Source organism: Eucyclogobius newberryi, unplaced genomic scaffold, assembly GCF_026437365.1.
Source record: "Eucyclogobius newberryi isolate DKJ021-1_F unplaced genomic scaffold, fEucNew1.0.hap1 SCAF_19, whole genome shotgun sequence".
Taxonomy (NCBI): domain Eukaryota; kingdom Metazoa; phylum Chordata; class Actinopteri; order Gobiiformes; family Gobiidae; genus Eucyclogobius; species Eucyclogobius newberryi.
The window spans coordinates 24,450,214-24,468,724 of NW_027315823.1; the positions used below are offsets into that span (position 1 = coordinate 24,450,214).

Here is an 18,511-nt window from a genome sequence, read left to right on the forward strand (position 1 = left end):
AAATCCACCCCCACTTGCACTGATGGTTCCGATTATCTCCTCGCTTCCCTGGGGAACAGGTGCTTTTGTCGAAGACACCATTATGCCCTGTTAAATTGTCCTATTGTAACTATTTCAATGATTGACAATTTAAAATATTGTATAAAATGTATGATGCAAGCAACAAAGTAGTGTTGAAGATATCAATAAAATCTGAAATTTTTTTGTCCAATAATCCTACAATAGGCTATAAGGTATTTATTTCTTCTCTGCACTTTTGTAAGTAATGTTAAAGTTCTCAAGTCATTTAGAGATGCAGATATAGCCAGCTGCTTAAATGTCAGTAATACAGTAAACAGTAATACATATAGTATTACACTAATAGTCATTGGCAACTGAACAGAAGTGGCAGTGGTAGAGATTTGCACTTTTTATGTTTTTTTCAAAGGTAAATACTTTTTGATTTTACTTTTATGATGATGAGACATTTAGTTCAAATCATCTTATTTACAATTATCCACATGGTGCTTATACATGTCCAGAGAAATAAAATGACTGGGGTAATCAGTAATCACAATACTCATTACTGGCGTGTGTGAGATGCACATAAGAACACCAGGTGCACGTGCCAGTGGAAAAACAGTTGCATTTGGAAGTCAAAGTAAAAGTACTTTGTTGTTTCATTTTTCACAGGTGTGGACGATCAGAAGAATTGGATTCCTCACATCAGATTGAGCTGTTTGCATGGCATTTCTGCCAACTCCAGAAATCAGATAATGACCAGGTAAATTAATTGGTGTACAGTCATTAAGTCAACGTTTCATTTGGACGATCATGGGGATTTAGTGCCATCTAGTGGTTAAGTATCATACATGCAAATAACCTTTCATGTCCCTCCACCTGCTCCACCTGCTCCACCTGCTCCACCTGCTCCACCTGCCTGTAGTGAATGGTGTTCTCTGTACTCTGGGACAGGCCTGTTCTGGATGCAATGCAACAACAGTGATATCTTCATATCAAGTCTTTGTTCTCCTTGAGTTGTACAGTACAGACCTTCCAGCCCAAACCTGACTCATTGCGCACCATTACCAAACGCTCTGATGACCCATAATTCCTTGCAGCGCGAGTGTCTCATTGGAGACTCACCTCGTCACGCGGAGGACGTACAGCGGTGTGTCCACGGGTCCACGTCACTGTAGGAGAGGTGAGAAAGCCTCTGGGTGCCGCCTGAAAACGTGCAGACTCATTGGATACGCGTTGTTGCTAGGGGCGTGGGCTGGTGCGTCAAACCTTCACTTTTCCAAAGCCGAAACAGGTGAGAATTTTGAAAACTACAGACGGAGGAGGAGAATTGTGGAAGTGGAAGACTGTGCCGCAGAGAGGAGTCAGTCTTCCAGCTCAGCCTCGGGACAACGTGGAGTTTTATGGGAGCAACGCAAAGATGCTGAGGTCACACTTCCATCAGCTGATTCGGATTTTCACACGGGATGGCAACTTGCATTTGTTGTGTCTCGGATGTAATTGTTCTTGGGAATAATGTCTCTTTAAATGAGTCGTAGTGTCTGGAAATCCATCTTATTGTTAACTGCAAAACGGACATGATGCGGCGCGTCTCGGGCTTATTAGATGAGGTCACGGGGTAAAAAAAAAAGGGCAATGAAGCCAAATGGGACAAGAATAGGTCTGCGCTGTCAACTCTGCAGCAGGGAGCAGGAGGAGGACCGCGGCGGGAGGCACAGTGACACCCACTGCCCCAAACACAGGCTGCAGAGGACCTCGGGCCACGCGCGCCCATCAACTGCGTCATTGTGATTGTTGCAGGTTGTAGGCTGCAGCCTCTCGCAGGGTCCGGGAGCGCCGCTGGCATTACGCAATGTCACCGGGGAGCGCTGAATAATTCACGGGGATGAATTCGGTGGAGGATTCAAGCCCAAATCTGCCCCGGGGGTCCACGTTCCCCTCCGCGCCTGATTTAGACGCGGACGGCCCCGGACACGCGCGCAGGCTCGTCTGTGTGAACGGAACCGACCACAATGTCAACATCCAGAACGAGGCCGTGCGCGGAGCGAGCGACTCCTCCACGGACTACCGGGGGCTGCTCCGACAGAGGTTTATCCGCCGGGCACTGTGGATGTCCGAGTCCGAGGAGCACCCCCTGGCCCCCTTGGACTTCGCCAACACCAGCTCTGCCCTCGCCATAGACCTGCGCACAATCGTGGGCCGGAGTCGGACCCACAACCTGGAGGCGTCAAGCACCGAGAGCCACGTAGCGCCTCAGGACAGTGTCACGGAGAGCGCCAGCGCGGACGCGGGGAAGGGGAAGTGCGAGCCGGAGCCGAAAGATGATAGTGCGGCTCTGGATGTGACGGGGAAGGCCGGAAGTGATGAGAATGAAGAGGAGCCCGGGATGAAAGCCGTGTCCACCTCACCTGGGGGACGGTTTCTGAAGTTTGACATCGAGCTGGGGAGAGGGTCTTTCAAGACCGTCTATAAGGGTCTGGACACCGACACGTGGGTGGAAGTGGCCTGGTGTGAACTGCAGGTTTGTGTCACCATCATGTCATCAATCATAAATTAGTGCAAGGGCTATAAATGATAACCCAATATGGCCTATGACATCCACAAAGTAATGAATCTGTTACACAGTGTTTTCAGTGCACAGAAGTATCCCCCCTAAGACAAACTTTGAATTCTTATAGATTTTTCCATATGAAGATGCCGTCTATCACAGAGCAGTCACCTACTTTTACTAAATTATGGCCAACATGTCCTCACTTTGCCTCTCCAAACCCTACAAGGATTATTTAAGATCACATTTAAGATCAGCATCAGACATATATTTGATGGCATCCATCCATCCATCCATTTTCTTCCCTTTCGGGGTCTCTGCCAGTGTCCAGGGTGTACCCCGCCTAAGGCCCGAAGTCACTGGGATAGGCTCCAGTCTATCCCAGTGACTTCGGGCCTTAGGCAGAGACATAGACATTACAAACAGTTCACTCTCACATTCATTCACTAGGGCCAATTTTGCCTAACACATACATGTCTTTGGACGGTGGGAGGAAGCCGGAGAACCCGGAGAGAACATGCAGATCTGGTCCGGGAATCGAACGCTAACCGCCTTTGCCACCGTGCACCCTATTTGATGGCATATTAGAGAATAATTACTGAAGGGTATCAGTTGCGGATTTTGAATGGCTTCACAGCAGCAGACTGCTTCATCACTAATCTGTGTTGTAATCTAATGATCAGTTTATGATTAGAGTAGGCCAATGTGTAGTACAGATTAGCCTGGGACAGACCTCAAACCCTGGGATACAGAGCCCAGTCCTTAGGCAAATTACTACTTAGCTATAGAGATTCCATGAGAGCAAAAGGAGCGCTCTTATGTTATTCTTATTACATCATTGTAATACATATACAATCACGTAAGTTATGTGTCAACATTTAAGTGTAAGTATGTCACTTTGAGGTCTCAGATTAGACTTCCTGCTTTGACACTTGTGTCTTTTTATAAAAAAAAAAAAAGTATGAATCAAACCTCTTGATTAATACTTGCTTTACAGAAGGGTTGATGTCTTGCAGGGCACTTAAGGACAACCCAATACTTGCTTGGTGCATGAAGATAAATGATCAAATAAAAAATAGTATCAAATGGCCTGTTTGCGTGTATGAGTAGTATTTAACTGTGTTTCACCATATTTGTCTTGTTAAATGGATTTGTTATGATTACTAAACATACATTGCTCCTTGTCACTGAGAAGAGTAGAGGCCGTTTTGCGCTGATGTAGCGCTCTGCAGCAGTGAGAAGAGAGAGAGGGAGGTTCAATTTGGGACAGTGCTCTAAAATATAGTGTCCAATACACAGCAAAACGATCTGTATTTATAGTGTCTGCAGCATTGTGCGTCCATTATTCAAAACTATGTGACATATAATCACAAGAACAACTGAGTTGCTGTGGTGAACCGGCCACACCCTGTGTGGATCTTCTTTCATTAGTTTCAGTAACCAGCCCTCATCTATGACTATTGTATGCATTAAAATAAAGCACTGCATCAAGTCTTACAATGAAACTTGAAACCATAGCAATAATCAATAATCAATATGGACACACAATCTAGTCCCTGGACATTTGAACTCAGGCTTCAGTCATGTTTCAATGTCTGTACAGATTGCTCACTGTTGATGCACAGAAATGTATAGTTATAGCCAGCTTTGTTGTTATTTCCTGTAGTTCCAAGTGGCGGTAAGCAGATTATTGAAAATATTGGGAATGTTGTTTCAAAGAAGTGAGTATATTGTTTATAATAGTAGATAATAGTAGAAGCTGATTAAAAATTAAAAAATGAATAATAATAATATTCTTCTTCATTTCAAATTCCTTGTCAAATTCAAATTCCATGTCAAATTCCCTTGGCACCCGCGTGTGCTCTCATTTATATTATATTTCATTAGTTTTCTTACCTACCTGGATGAGTGAGGATCTTAAAACTGGACTAATACTTTATATACAATATTTTTGTGTTTGTGTTGGATTGACATCACGAATATACATTTTTTGTCGCCCACCCCAAACAAGTTTTGCAGGTTTGTCGTCTGCAACTACATATTTATTGCCCTGTTACAGTTCATTACATTTTGCTTGGCGGAACTGTAGTGAAAGCAGACCCCCATGTTCACATATTCAAAATGCCATGTCTGTGTCAAAATAAGAGCCATAGGGGAGTTTTACAGTGCAAGCTAAATATTAAGTTTAAAAGCATGGCATGAAAAAAGTTATACAAGACATTCTCAACTTTCTACAACAGAAAATACCAGGACTAAAAGAACCAAGCCTTAAAGATAAGAACTGGAGTAGGATGAAGTCTGTAACATTGCTCCTTAATCACATTTCTTTTCTCATTAAGGAACGGAAACTGTCCAAAGTCGAACGCCAGCGGTTCAAAGAAGAGGCTGAGATGTTGAAGGCCCTGCAGCATCCAAATATAGTGCGCTTCTATGACTTCTGGGAAACACAGCTCAAAGGGAAGAGGTGCATTGTACTGGTGACAGAGCTGATGACCTCAGGAACACTCAAAACGTGAGCGCAATACAGCTGTGAACGTGCAATGTCATACCTTTTCATTATTATTATCATTTATTTATCACTAATTGACATTTATCAATAAATAAATCTAAATAATATTACTATAGATAAGTTATATATAGCTTAATATAGTTAAATAAGTAAAAAATATACCCACTGTCTATATTATTAGCCAAGTGCTCATTTCCTATACAGACCAGTCACTACATATTTAACTTCTTGAATGGGACAAATTGGCTATGTTTGCCTGCACACCAAAAAGGGGATCCTTGTATGTAAATGCCCCGCAATAATCAGATCAAAACATTTTTAAGATGTGATTATTCTTGTTACCTGATTTCTTTCTGGCCATGTACATGATTGAAGCGCTCAAAATAAATCACATGTGAAATTATTTGCGGTGAACACATAAACTATTGTGTGTGTTATTATCCATCAGGTATCTAAAGCGCTTTAAAGTCATGAAGCCTAAAGTGCTGCGGAGCTGGTGCAGACAGATCCTGAAGGGGCTTCATTTCCTCCACACCAGGACTCCGCCCATCATCCACAGAGACCTCAAATGTGACAACATCTTCATCACCGGACCAACCGGATCTGTCAAGATTGGAGACCTGGGCTTAGCAACGCTCAAGAGGGCTTCATTTGCTAAAAGTGTCATTGGTTAGTCAGCTGCAAGAATTATTAAGCTACTACATGATAACACAGTTTAAATGTGTGGCATTTCAAAATACCTACCCTACAGTATACAAATTATATATACTAAACACACATCGATTGATTTAATTGAAGATTTGCTCTAAAAATGCAGAAAGAAAAAATCTGAAAAATAAATATTAATTGTAAGCTGTAGTAGCAACATAACTGATCAATATAATTTAGATGAAACACTAACATAATGTTTTTTTTAAACAAAATTATTCAATCAAGCTCTGTCGGAAACAGGATTATTGATTAGTCACATTCTTGAATTTGAGATCTAATTGATGATAAGATCTCTCTGAAGGATGAAAACGTATACCTAGGAGCCTGTGGTTGGATCATTTGTCTTTGTTCTTATTGAATGATCCAGGCACTCCTGAGTTCATGGCCCCAGAGATGTATGAGGAGCACTATGACGAGGCAGTCGATGTCTACGCCTTCGGGATGTGCATGTTAGAGATGGCCACCTCAGAATACCCCTACTCCGAATGCCAAAACGCTGCCCAGATCTACCGCAAAGTCACCAGTGTGGGTAACTCTGTCAGTATACAGAAAGGCTATACCCATTATTTTTCAAATTTTGTGTATGTTCTCTGTGTGATGGCAGGGGGTAAAACCTGCCAGTTACAGCAAAGTGAGTGACCCAGAGATAAAGGAGATCATTGGGGAGTGTATCCGTCACAAGTGGGAAGAGAGGTGAGTGACTTTTTTATTTTGTTACAGCCTCCAAATACCTTTGCCCAAGACAAATCTTCTTGACACTGTAACCCTTTTCACTGGCTTCTGACAGGTTCTCCATTAAAGACCTTTTAAACCATGCTTTCTTCGCCGAGGACACAGGCGTGAGGGTTGAGCTCAATGAGGAGGATGATGGAGAAAAGACGACTATTGCTCTTAAGCTTTGGGTTGAAGATGCAAAAAAGCTGAAGGGAAAGTACAAGGACACTGGAGCCATTGAGTTTACCTTTGATCTGGTGAATGAGGTCCCCGAAGTGGTCGCTCAAGAAATGGTAAGAAATGTGAACTGTATATTTTCATCTTTTTTTCTTTTTAATCAAAGCTTTTATTGAGGTTGATAAACCAGTGGCATTAATGAACTGTTATGTTGTAATCCCTTACTGGTCAATGATCTAAGCTAAGTGTGAGCAGCACAGTGACTATTGACTGAAACGAGAGCACTTTGTGGGGGTAAACTGATTGTTTTAAACACTTCTCTCCAGGTTGAATCTGGTATCTTTCTGGACTGTGATGTGAAGATTGTTAGTAAGTCCATTCGGGACCGAGTGGCTCTGATCAAATGGAGGAGAGAACGCAGAGTCACTGTGACAAACGGAGACACAGTGAAGAAGCCTCAGTCAAACCTGCTCCAGGTCCCTGGAGCTGTTCCCCCTCTGGCCCCAGACTTTGAGGAGCAGGAGGCAGAGCCACAGACTGTGGTCTGCAGTGTGCCCACCATTGCTACTGCCAAATGTATGACTCTAATAGCTACACCATGTATTATGTATTAACCATGGAAAAGTAGATTAGATTAGCCTTTATTGTCCTTGTAGGGAAATTTGTCCTCTGCATTTTGACCCATCCTTTATTACCACTGGGGCATCTCTTCAGGAGCAGTGGCGGCTGCAGTGCAGCTTCGTCAACTACTTTCCTGAAAATATAGAAAAAATAACAACTGCAAGTACAACACAGTAATTAAGAGTGCAAGTGAAATATTGAAAAGTTACAGTAATTGCAATGGCAGTAGTTTCAGTCAGCAATGATAAATCATTCATTGTCACCATTGTATTTCAATGAAGCACAGCTCCACTGTCCTTTTGAGTGTGTCCTTTCAGCAGAGGACAATGTCATGAGTTATGTTTTCTTCTGTTATTACAGCCGACTTTGGAGTTAGCTCCACCATCCAATTAGACGAACACCAGTCCCAACAGAATATACCCCTTCAGTCTCCACCAGAGTCCTCCACTCAGATCTCCAGCCCCCCTTCACAGGCTGACCTCCGACTGCAGCATGGATCCCACCAGCAAACAGCAGCACAGGCTTCACAGGAGATCCACTCTGCACCACTCACACAGGTACAGCAGGGAGGTCCCCAGCCAGGGACAGGGCAGCCACATCATGGAACAAACATCCTCCAGGAGAAATACAACCTTCAAACAGTACGTGTCACTTCTAATGTTTTCTTTTATTGCATAATAATTAACACTGATGTCTTAAATGTCTTAGTGCCGCAACAACAATCAATTACTTTGCCATGACCACGCAGTCCGCACTGAAAGCAATAGGCAGTCTCCCAGGCGGGGGAGCGCCCCTTTGGTAGAGATGGCTCACTGTGGAATGCACTGTAAGAAGGTAAATTTGAAACATGGAGGAAGTTTCAAAGATGCTGACCACAAGGACTCAATTTACAGAACCTGCTGCTCAATATCTAACAATCACCCATTAATATCTCCTGTATGCAAGTCTTCGATCCACCCACAACATAAGTCAGCATCCAGCCATTTGAGTTCTCCTCTTTGCCCTCTGAATTTCCAGCCTCAGAGCCCACAGTCACGGCACCACTGTCAGGCCTGCATGTTCCTCCAGAATGACAAGTCTAAAGCAGGGCGGTCAGTGGGACACGCTCATTCACAGTGCTTCTCTACTTGTACTCGGCGGCCCACATCTCCTCTTCTGACACCGCCAACCATACAGACTTTTTCTAACCATGCAGTCTCCTCAAGCACTCAATCTGTGGAATATTCTCCACCCTCACAACAACACTTAAAGTATTTGCTTGAAGGTAGAGATCTTTGTTTACTGGATCACTGTCTCCATCACATTGTTGGACGTAGGACCAGTTCCCCCACTCTCCGAGTTGAAGGAGCGACTTGGTCCCTGTGCAGACAAAAAATTCCCATTTCATTGTGTGATGACGGCAACGAAGATGTTGATTTAACATTGCCTTTGCCCATGAATGTAAGCAGGAATCCTGAGTTTCCACATGAAAATGAAGACAGACCAGGTTTATTGGTATGTCAGAAAGGAAATCCCTTCCCTGTGATAGTTGTAGCAGGGGTGTTTCTATGGAGTGGCCAGCGGCGGTACAGACCACACAGAAGGGCTGAAGCAGAATAGTAGTAAATAACCATTTTATTTATAATATTGCTCCAAATTATAACAATAAAGAGTAAATAAATAGACATCAATATTTGAAATTCTAATTTATTCTCGACTAACATATGAAATTTATTTCTGGCCACGCCCTGAGCACTAGGCTTTTATATAGCTACCTTAGACTCATAGCAGCAGAGGCTTATTTACTAAACATATGCATTCCTTTTTTTTTTTTTAACATTGAAAAGTATTTCTCCTTTTTTGTATTGTTTTATCAGACAATTTTGGCTCCAGGAACTCCCCCAACAGCACAAAGCCTCTCTTCATCTGCTGCTCCCACTCCTCCACAGACCCAGCTCACTGGTCAAGTTCAACAGGTACAGCAACAAACATTTACCAATTTCAGCTGTCACTCTTTTATTAGAGATCGTAACCTAACCTGTGCCTCATGCCCTCATACAGCACTCAACTTTCTATTTTTCTTAACATACATTTACACCTGAAAAGCCTGTAAATATTTTAATTTCTTATTCTTATTTACTATTCTTAGCAGGTTTCTGGTGATGTGCCCTCCGTCCACCCTGGTCCTAGATACATTCCCGCTAATCTCCCACATTCAGTGCCTGTGCTGCCGTTGCACATAAATACACAGGTATGTGCTGTACCATCCACACAAGCTTAACTAACCTCTAGGCTCAGGGCTTATGTGAATGTTGTTTGTCTATTTCATTTTGTATCATTTTCCCCTTTTTTTTCCCAGTTTTCTTCACCATACCCAGGCACAAACACTGGGGTTCACCAGCCCTCTCTGTTCTCCCCTCTGTCACCCACTTATCCAAGCAGTGGGTCTGTCCTGCCCAGTCCGTTTTTTTCACCCTCAGCCCATCTCACCCTCCCTCTAAACACTCTCCTCTGTCCCTCCACCCTCACCCCTCTATCACCCCTCACTGTGCTGCATGTCCCCTCTGTCACACGCTCTAGTCCACTGCTTACCCCCACCATGCTGCCTGCTGTGTCCCCCCCGCAGAACTACCCTGGACCTCACACAAGCCCATGTGGCACCCATCCCCCTCACTTCTTGCCTTTCTCTCAGGTTCAACCCACCCCTTACCCTGCTAAGTACCATGAGCAGCTCCTGGCTGGGCACCCTGTCCAGGTGAATATTTGACTCGGTTCTCAATTTCTGAAAGAGGAATAGGATGTTCTGAGAGAATGGTATTTTTAAAAATAATGGGAAAATTGGCTCCACAATTTACAGTGTACATCTTAAGAGGAGGACTTTATAATGAACATCTCATTGGTTTTGAACTGAAACTGCTGAATTATGTTGATTGAGTTTGTAATAAATGGGTCAAATCTTTAGATTATTGTTGAATTAACGACTTCATTTTCTGTATGTACTGCACTTTCAGGTACAGGTGATCACTCCTCAGAAGAATCTGGGAGAAAAGATACTTTCTCCTGGCCCCTCTGTCATTCCACCTGCTCAGTTTGGTCTCGTGGGAAGTGACGATAAAGAAACTGCTGCAGCTGCTCAGAAAATAGGCCCAGGCACAGTCAGTGCAGAAACCCCACTTCCATTACATTCTCAAGGGTTATGTTCACTTCCAAACCTACCTTCACCTGCAGCCGGGCGTCAAACTGCAGACCCTCACACTTCAGTCCCTTCTGTCCAACCGGAGCATCAGAGCTGTCAAACTGTAGACCCAGTGTTACCTCCGACCTCAGCACCATCCGTCCCAGGGGTGGCCCAGGCAGCTTCTGCTGCTGCGTTACCACAAGCACAAAATGCAGCCACTCCACAGGTGGCAGCTCTGCAGCCTGCTGGCATCCTCAGCACTGTGTCACTGCCTGAGTGTGCCAGCCTCCCCCCAACTCAGCAAAACACTGATACTACTTCTGCATCCAGCACTTTACAACAAGATCACAATTTAGAGGTATTGGTAAACTCAAAATGTCTTTTTACCTTTATATGCAAATTGAACAATACACTTAAAATAATTGCAAAGTCAAAATGGCATCAAGTCTTGACATTGTATTTCACCAAATGTTTTATTATTCATTGTTTCACAGGATCTGCTGAAGGAAAAACCTACATCTTTACCAAACTACTGCTTTGACAGGTGCATAACATGTTTGCTTTAGTTATGAAACTGACAAAAGAATGAGAGTTTTATTTATTATTTATTGTTATTTTAGTGTCAACTCTGATGTGGCATCTGGTAAAGAATACAGCGATGGCTATGATAGTCTTGCCAGTGTGGGAAAAGGAGACGGAAAACCTAAAAAACATCGCAAATCTGCACGAACACGGTCACGCCAAGAGAAGACCAGCAAGCCTAAATTGAGCATGCTCAATGTGAGCCGCTGTGGATACATGGATACATAAAAAAATCTGGTATCTAATGTTCCTTATTGTCTGTAAATCCATAGGTTTCCAACACAGGTGATAAAATGGTTGAGTGTCAACTTGATACTCACAATCACAAAATGGTGACTTTTAAATTTGACCTGGATGGAGATGCTCCAGAAGAAATAGCAACTTATATGGTTAAGTTACACTCATATTTTTCTCATTTCTCTTTGATAAAATAAGTTAAAATAAGTTTATGTTGATTGGTTTCCAGGTAGAAAATGGTTTTATCTTACACCTAGAGAAGGAAATTTTCATTGACCAGTTGAAGGACATAGTGGATAAAGCTGAAGATATGCTGCATGAAAACCTGGAAGGAGAGAAAGTGGCTGTGCTGAGCTGTAGTCCCAACCACGGCCAGGCTTTAGAGAGTCAGCTCGGAGAGGTATGGGAGCATTCAGAAAATACATTCAGACACAGACACAGGTGTGCCTTTTTTATATCTACTGACAAACTCCTGTTTAAACATTGTAGAGTCCACCGACTGGTGCTTTTCAACCGGTCTACCAACAAAATGGTAAATCTACATTACTACAATTACAATTCATCAATATAACATTTTTTTTTTATAATTGATATTTCATAATCACACTGCTGTGATTGCAGTTCTCCACACAGGAAAAAGATGGTTCATCATCTGCCCAGTAGAGGAAACCCCCAGACAAGAGACCACCTCCACATCAGCACAGTCGCCTGGAACCTCTGCTCCAGCTCAGGATGAGTCTGGAGTGAGACAACCTTCAACCCTGAGAGGTGACTGTCAGAAGCACTCTATTACCTCAGAATGAAATCTGTTACCTTTGTTAAACAATGTCACTATCGCTTGGCTACAAAGGAAAAGGAGGCAAAAGACAAACTTACCTGGCATTCAACTTCCGTACAGCAGTGTTTTTAAACCAGGAGTTTTTGACATAAATTTGTTGTAGTCAATGATTTATTTAGTTTAGTTCAAGATTTTTCATTTTTATTTTGCAGAAGATGGCTCATCTTCCACAATGTCTGGTGGAAGTGGAGGATTCCCATATGATGTATATGGATTCTGTAGTCCTCCAATAATGTCCAACACTGACCCACTGCTCTTAGCTACTCTGTCCCCTCCTGTGTCAGCCCCTCCCAATCTGCAGTCAGTCCCTCCAGTGGAGCCGGCTGCCAGCTCTGTCTCGCAGGATCCACAGGCAGCACTCCCTCTTGAGGAGTCCCAGGCCTCTCCCGTCGGCTCCATGTCCCCCATTACTACTGTCCAGCCCTTGGCAGAGCTCTCCCGTCCTGTGGCTATAGCAGAAGAGCTGCCCTGCTGTCCTTTGGCCATCCCACTGTCCCTGGATGTGAGCGGCCCTCAGACAGGCTCCCCTCTCACCCCTCTCCCTCTACACGAGCCAACTCTATCTAAAGAGCCTCTGTCTGTGGCTTACACATCTGCAGCATGTGACCGGCCCCAACAGCCGGTGGTGCTGCACCAGCCTTTCTCCAATGTGAGTAAAGTGTCCTCATTGCCCCAGAGCCCAGCACCCTCCCAGCACGGGGCAGGGGCCACAGAATCTGACGCAGAGGGAAGAGTTGCACGTGGGGGCTTTGTAGACAGTACCATTAAAACCCTGGATGAGAAGCTGAGGAACTTACTTTATCAGGAATACGCTCCGATGTATCCATCGGGCAGCACTGCTGAGACGCCAGGATCTGGGGCTGAGTACATTCAGTCACCTCCAGGTCCTGATAGTGTCACCTTAGGCTCAGGAAACAGCACGCCAGGGCCCATTGGTGAGGGGCGCTATCGAGCAGGCGAGCAGCTTGTGAGTCATCATATGAATATAATTATTGTTATTGTTTTTCTGTTATTAATTGCAATAATCTATCTACTCACTGTGTCTGCCCCTGATAGCCACAGATTCCTGAGAGAATAGACAGCCTGAGCACACTGAGTGATTCAGCAGTGTGTGGTATGTACACAGTATATATTGTTTAAACCTCAAAGCAAACATTTAAGTTCCAATGATGTGTTCAATGATTGTCCTGTAGCGTCACTGTCAAGAAGACAAGTCCCTCATTCTGCTTCCTGCTCTGGAACAAGAGGCCGGTTCAAGGTATACTTGTACTTGTTTATTCTTGCCCTGGAAAGACTTGTGTTAAACAGACTCTTCTGTTTTTAGATAAACTCTGTCCCGCCTGAAGTGTCTAACAAACGTGATGTAAAGCAAAGGAGCTGGAGCAGTGTGGCCTCTCCGGCTCAACCTATTGGGTATATGGTGGAGCAGGGGGAGGTCTTGGCTCCCTCAACAACTATTGGCCGTTTCTCTGTTGTGAGCACAGAGGATGAGCTGACACAGAGGACACGCTGCAGTCGCTACTCGGCACCACCGGACTTCTACTTGGATACTTTGCCCCAACCGGACTCCAGCTCTGTGCCAGTGGATGTCACAGTTCACGCCCGCATTTTGTCCTCTGACTCTGGGGCAGAGAGCAGCCCTGCAAAGCTGCCCCCTTCCACCCCGTCCCAGCACAGTCGCTCTGAGAGACGGGGAAGTGACCTCATGAAAAGGGCAGTTGCCTTTTTGCGTCGCTCGGGGCGCAGTAGTAGTGTTCAAAGCTCGGACTCTCCTGCACGTCATGGAGGGGTCCACGGTTCTACCTATGGCAGCAGTGACAATGACTCTGAGATGGAGGACTCTGACATCAAGAGAGATTTACAGCGCCTCAGGGAGAAGTACGTTCAAATATTACCTATTCTATTATAAACTTTTGCAATTTCTTAATTTTTCCATCTTCTTAGACATCTACGTGAGATTTCGGAGTTGCAGGCCCACCAAAGAGATGAAGTGGAACTGCTGTATCGTCGCCTTGGTAAAGCACCACCCCCTGGCCTAGGCCTCTCACACACAGCGCCCCCTGTAGGCCGCAGAAAGAAATCCAGCAAACACAGGCTCAAGGCGAGCAAACTACTCAGCCCTTTGGTTCAGCAGTTCAGAAATGTCAGAACCAGGACCAATGAATCCAGCAAAAACGGTTAGTATTTTTCTCTTTCACCTAACAGTGATAAACATTGCACATCTGATAAACGTTGCCGTTTCCAGCTGCTGCAGCTTCCGCTGGAGCAGGAGAGACGGTAGTTAGTTTGAATGGATCTCCGGCCAAAGGGGCCTTCCAGAGTCAGGGCCGCCCGCGCTCCTGCACCAGCCACCTGCCCATCTCCACTTCAGAGCCAGTGCAGACACAGCAGCCCTGCTCCCTCAAGGGCTCCTTCTCCTCTGATAACATTTACTCTGGTCCTCACGGAGACAGCAACACTGCTGCTCCCCCGGCACAAGGTGACACAGCAGTATTCATTTTTTACCTTTCGTACAGAACTGTAAACCTGATCATTTAACATTCTAGATATATCCCTCTGCAGGCTGGTCTAATCACCCTCCTCCGACAGAGAGTGTGACTTATAAATCCAGTACCAAGCCTCGCGCTAGATTTCTGAGTGGGCCCGTGTCTTTATCTATCTGTTTGTATCTCTTATTCTTCGCCATAGATTTGTTGTGCTTTTTTTTGTCATATTCAAATTTTTTTTGCAATGATGCCATTATTTATTCAAACCTTAGACAATTTAAGTACGATACTTGGCGTCAATAACTAGTCTTTACGATCATGTTTATTTCTAGGGTATTCTGGGTCCTTGTTTGACTAGTTTGGTACAGTTCATTGACCCTTTGGCCTTGATGTAAGGTTTGAATAAACATTGATGCACTGTGTGAGCACTCTGAAGCTCTCCCAGCATTTGCATGGCTACGTGTTCATGGCCACATTACAAACCCATCGCAGCAAAACTCACCTTTTTTGGTTTGATTCTGTGTTATTATGCAGCATGATTCTATGTGAGAACCGCTGCACTCTCATTTCTTATTTTGTCCTTGGTCACATTTTTGGTAGAAGCATTTAGAAGCATCTTCAAATTTTACATATTGGTCTTGAAATGTGTATGGTATAAATATAAACTTTTTGTATTTCAGGGACAACACTAAAGCGATTGTGCTTGGGTAAAGACCGCAGCACCAGTATGTAATTTGATCATTTCAATTTGGAAAATGTCAGTTTGTACATCATTGTTATGTCCTCTTCAGGGTCAGGTGCAGGACCTGGGGCTTTCAGTCAGCCCCACCAGCCCCCTTCCGGCACCACCCCCCCACCTCATCATCAACCCGTCATAGGTCTGGCTCAGGCCAACAACAGCAACAACAAGACGCGCTCCTGCAGTGTAACCGAGCAAGTCCAATGTGAGGATCTGCAGAGGCTCATGGACGACTGGGCCCAGGAGGTGCTCATTGTGACTCACCGTCCCGGGACAAACTCTTTGAGCATCAGTGGGCAGTGGCTTTGTGAAGAAAATCCCCCAAAGCATCAACAACAGCAGACTAATGTTTCCAGTGTACGTTTTGTTCTGGATGAATGAATTTATTGATTTGAGTATGTCCATATAGCATATAGTCAGAGAGAGAAAAATAATCATTACAGCAATACTAGTCAACATTTCCCAAAAAGGGGAAGAAGTGTAAACTTACTGAATCCCAACCTGAGTTCAAAAGTCAATTAATATCATTAAAATGCATTGCAAACAAGGCCAAACATATGCTTGTTGGCTTCAATATACAGAATGTAATCATTTGAAAACTTCTGCCTTCCTCTTCAGAATCTGCTAAAACTACTGAAAGCCACAGCGCGAAATAATTGACCAAAGTAAAAGCATTTGGTTAATTGGGGAAGTTTTGATTGCACTAAAAAACCTGGCCTTCTAACGGAGCAGGCTACCATCTCCATGGACTTGACTCGTTAGGCCTGATGGAGGGCGCACTACCTGCTTCTCTCAGTGGAGATGATTTTGCTTCACCTGCCTGCTGAGTGCAGCATCAAATGATCTCCATGGAGAATGTTTCACTACATTCTGCTGCTTTCATTTTTTAAATATTACGTTGGATTCTAGTTACGAACATCTCTAAGTTGAATCTCTATATGTTTTCAGGTGTGGGCAGCGGTGGATCAAAACCCCTATAGTCTTCCTCTAGCTCATGGTTCGGAATGTGCCCTGTTGAACCGTACTTCCCCTGGACCGTGTGCCTGTTACCCTCTTTCAGTGTCTCCGCTCCAAGCTTTGCCTTCTCAGCTCTCCGTAAGCCAGGGGCCCGGGCTGCCCTACCCTCACCCCTCAGGACTCTTTGTTTTCCCTCCTGTCCCATCCGCCCTGGATGCCCTCCCCAGCCCTGATTCATCACCTTCACATCAGCCTCCTTTTCCACCTCATGACTTTAGGACTCAGCCACCTTAGGTAACGGCAGTAGCTTTTGCGTCTTCCAACTCTACAGTAATATTAATAAGACAGGAAGTTCAGTTCATCTGTGCATATATTGTATATATTGAACAGCATGATTTGTACATATTGAATGCTTTTAATTATGACAAACGCCACATCTACAAATTATTAGGCCATCGGTTTGAGTGCAGCCACATAAAAACTGTTTATTTTATTGTTACAGTATAGGTGCTTGTACAAACACTACAACTAAATAATTGAATACTGTGGAAAATATGTTTGTTGTTATTATGAAAGGAGATTTACAACATCCATATTGTATTGTAAATTTAAAGCATTTGTTGATTATATTATGATGACTTTAGCCATCAGATAATTAGGGATGTGTATCAACAAGACCACAGGGTTTATCAATCTTAAGGTTAAGGTACACTTTATGATTTAATTTGTTCTCTGCATTCAACTCATCCTTCAATCCCACTGTCAGGAAAAGTGAAGCTCCAGATTTTGAGCTTGACTTGGTCAGGACATACTTGGCTGGAGGATTTTACTTACTATGCATGTTTTGGATTTCCCGCAATATTCTCATTTGTTGTAGTGCCTGTACATGCTAACTGTCCAACCCTGAGGAGTTTTTCTGAGTTTGCCTTCATATCAAGTAAGCTGCCATGTAAATACAGACCTTGCCTGTACATAGCTGTGGTATTTGAACAGACAACAACGGTCTGCCGATACACAACACTGTTAGGCACCATTAGGTTGTCACTGTGAAGTCCTGTGCTGGTCAATAGGATAGGCTTTTAATATCTGCTTCCTCAATCACAAAGATACTGTACGTTTCATTAGATATCAACAAATCAACAAAAGCTTTGTGCTATAACACACTGAATATCCTTTTGGGACATGAATGAACTTTATCTACAGGTTTCCTGTACAGACCTGTGAGAGTGCCTTGAACTGCAGTTTCTGTTGTGAAGAAAAGCATTTTAGACTGAGATTATCCTCACTTGGTTTGTGAGTTAAGCAACAAATCAAGTTGCTGCATATAAAATAGTCTTGATGAAAGGGACTTTTTTGTGTGTGTTAATTTTGTAGCTTTTTCCCACACAACAACCTGCAGAAACTTTAATCTGTAGCTTTACTTATCGTTGCCTTTGAGTTCATATTTTAAAGAAGTTGTTTGATGAATGTTCAAAACTGCTATTGTCAGTTCATTGTGTTGGGGACTTATCCAAACAATTGTATGTAGGAATACAGTTACCGAAGTCCAACAGATATTATGGTCTCTGTCTATAAAATTCAGTTTAAATAACATCTTAAACAACACAAGTGGTGCAAAAGATGCTTCACAAAAGACAAATATATACAAGGGTCATGTAAAACAATAAAACAGCATAGTAAAAATCCAATACATTGAAAAATCTACAGATCAGTCAATAACTGTGTCAAAGGCCAGATGGGACATTGAAGTATGACATGAAATCAGGGGCTAATCCGCCTTAATATGGATGACATGTTGGAGCCATAGAGTTGAGATACAACCTTAGCTATAGTTTAGAGCAATGTATTTATCAGATAAGAACTAGAGTCTTACCAATTTTAAGTGAAATGTACTTAGAGCATACATATACAAATATCTACATTACATGGTCATACTACATTGCTATTAATTTCACAGCAACAGCAGGGTTAGAGTTACCCTTCACAATAAAGAAGATAAACAATAGCCACCAATAGTTTTATATCATTTACTTCTTTCTATGCAGTCGACTTGTGTTTTTGACGCTTGCTGAGTTAGATTGCTTTTGCCTGATATTCCACCCTGCACTTTGCTGACTTGGTCAGAACTGTTTCATAATAAAGCTGTAAATACTTGAAGATAGAAACACAATAAATTTGTTTTTGCTTGACCTTGACATGTCTGATGAGTACCTGTTCGTCCTTTCCTCTAATATA

General features: G+C 43.4%; 1 protein-coding gene across 1 annotated transcript; it reads left to right on the plus strand.

Moving 5' to 3' along the window:
- Positions 1–1,186: 1,186 nt before the first annotated feature.
- On the plus strand, positions 1,187–18,471 carry wnk2 (WNK lysine deficient protein kinase 2). Its single transcript, XM_072452352.1, has 28 exons — positions 1,187–2,521; positions 4,888–5,060; positions 5,506–5,726; positions 6,136–6,293; positions 6,373–6,461; positions 6,556–6,775; positions 6,986–7,235; positions 7,641–7,921; positions 9,137–9,235; positions 9,409–9,510; positions 9,619–10,014; positions 10,271–10,795; positions 10,932–10,981; positions 11,058–11,217; positions 11,292–11,408; positions 11,486–11,656; positions 11,746–11,788; positions 11,878–12,024; positions 12,247–13,061; positions 13,151–13,208; positions 13,288–13,352; positions 13,419–13,972; positions 14,039–14,271; positions 14,340–14,573; positions 14,657–14,755; positions 15,261–15,305; positions 15,372–15,676; positions 16,268–18,471. Exons 1-28 carry the CDS (start codon positions 1,886–1,888, stop codon positions 16,568–16,570), a joined length of 6,549 nt encoding a protein of 2,182 aa, XP_072308453.1. The 5' UTR covers positions 1,187–1,885; the 3' UTR covers positions 16,571–18,471.
- Positions 18,472–18,511: the final 40 nt, after the last annotated feature.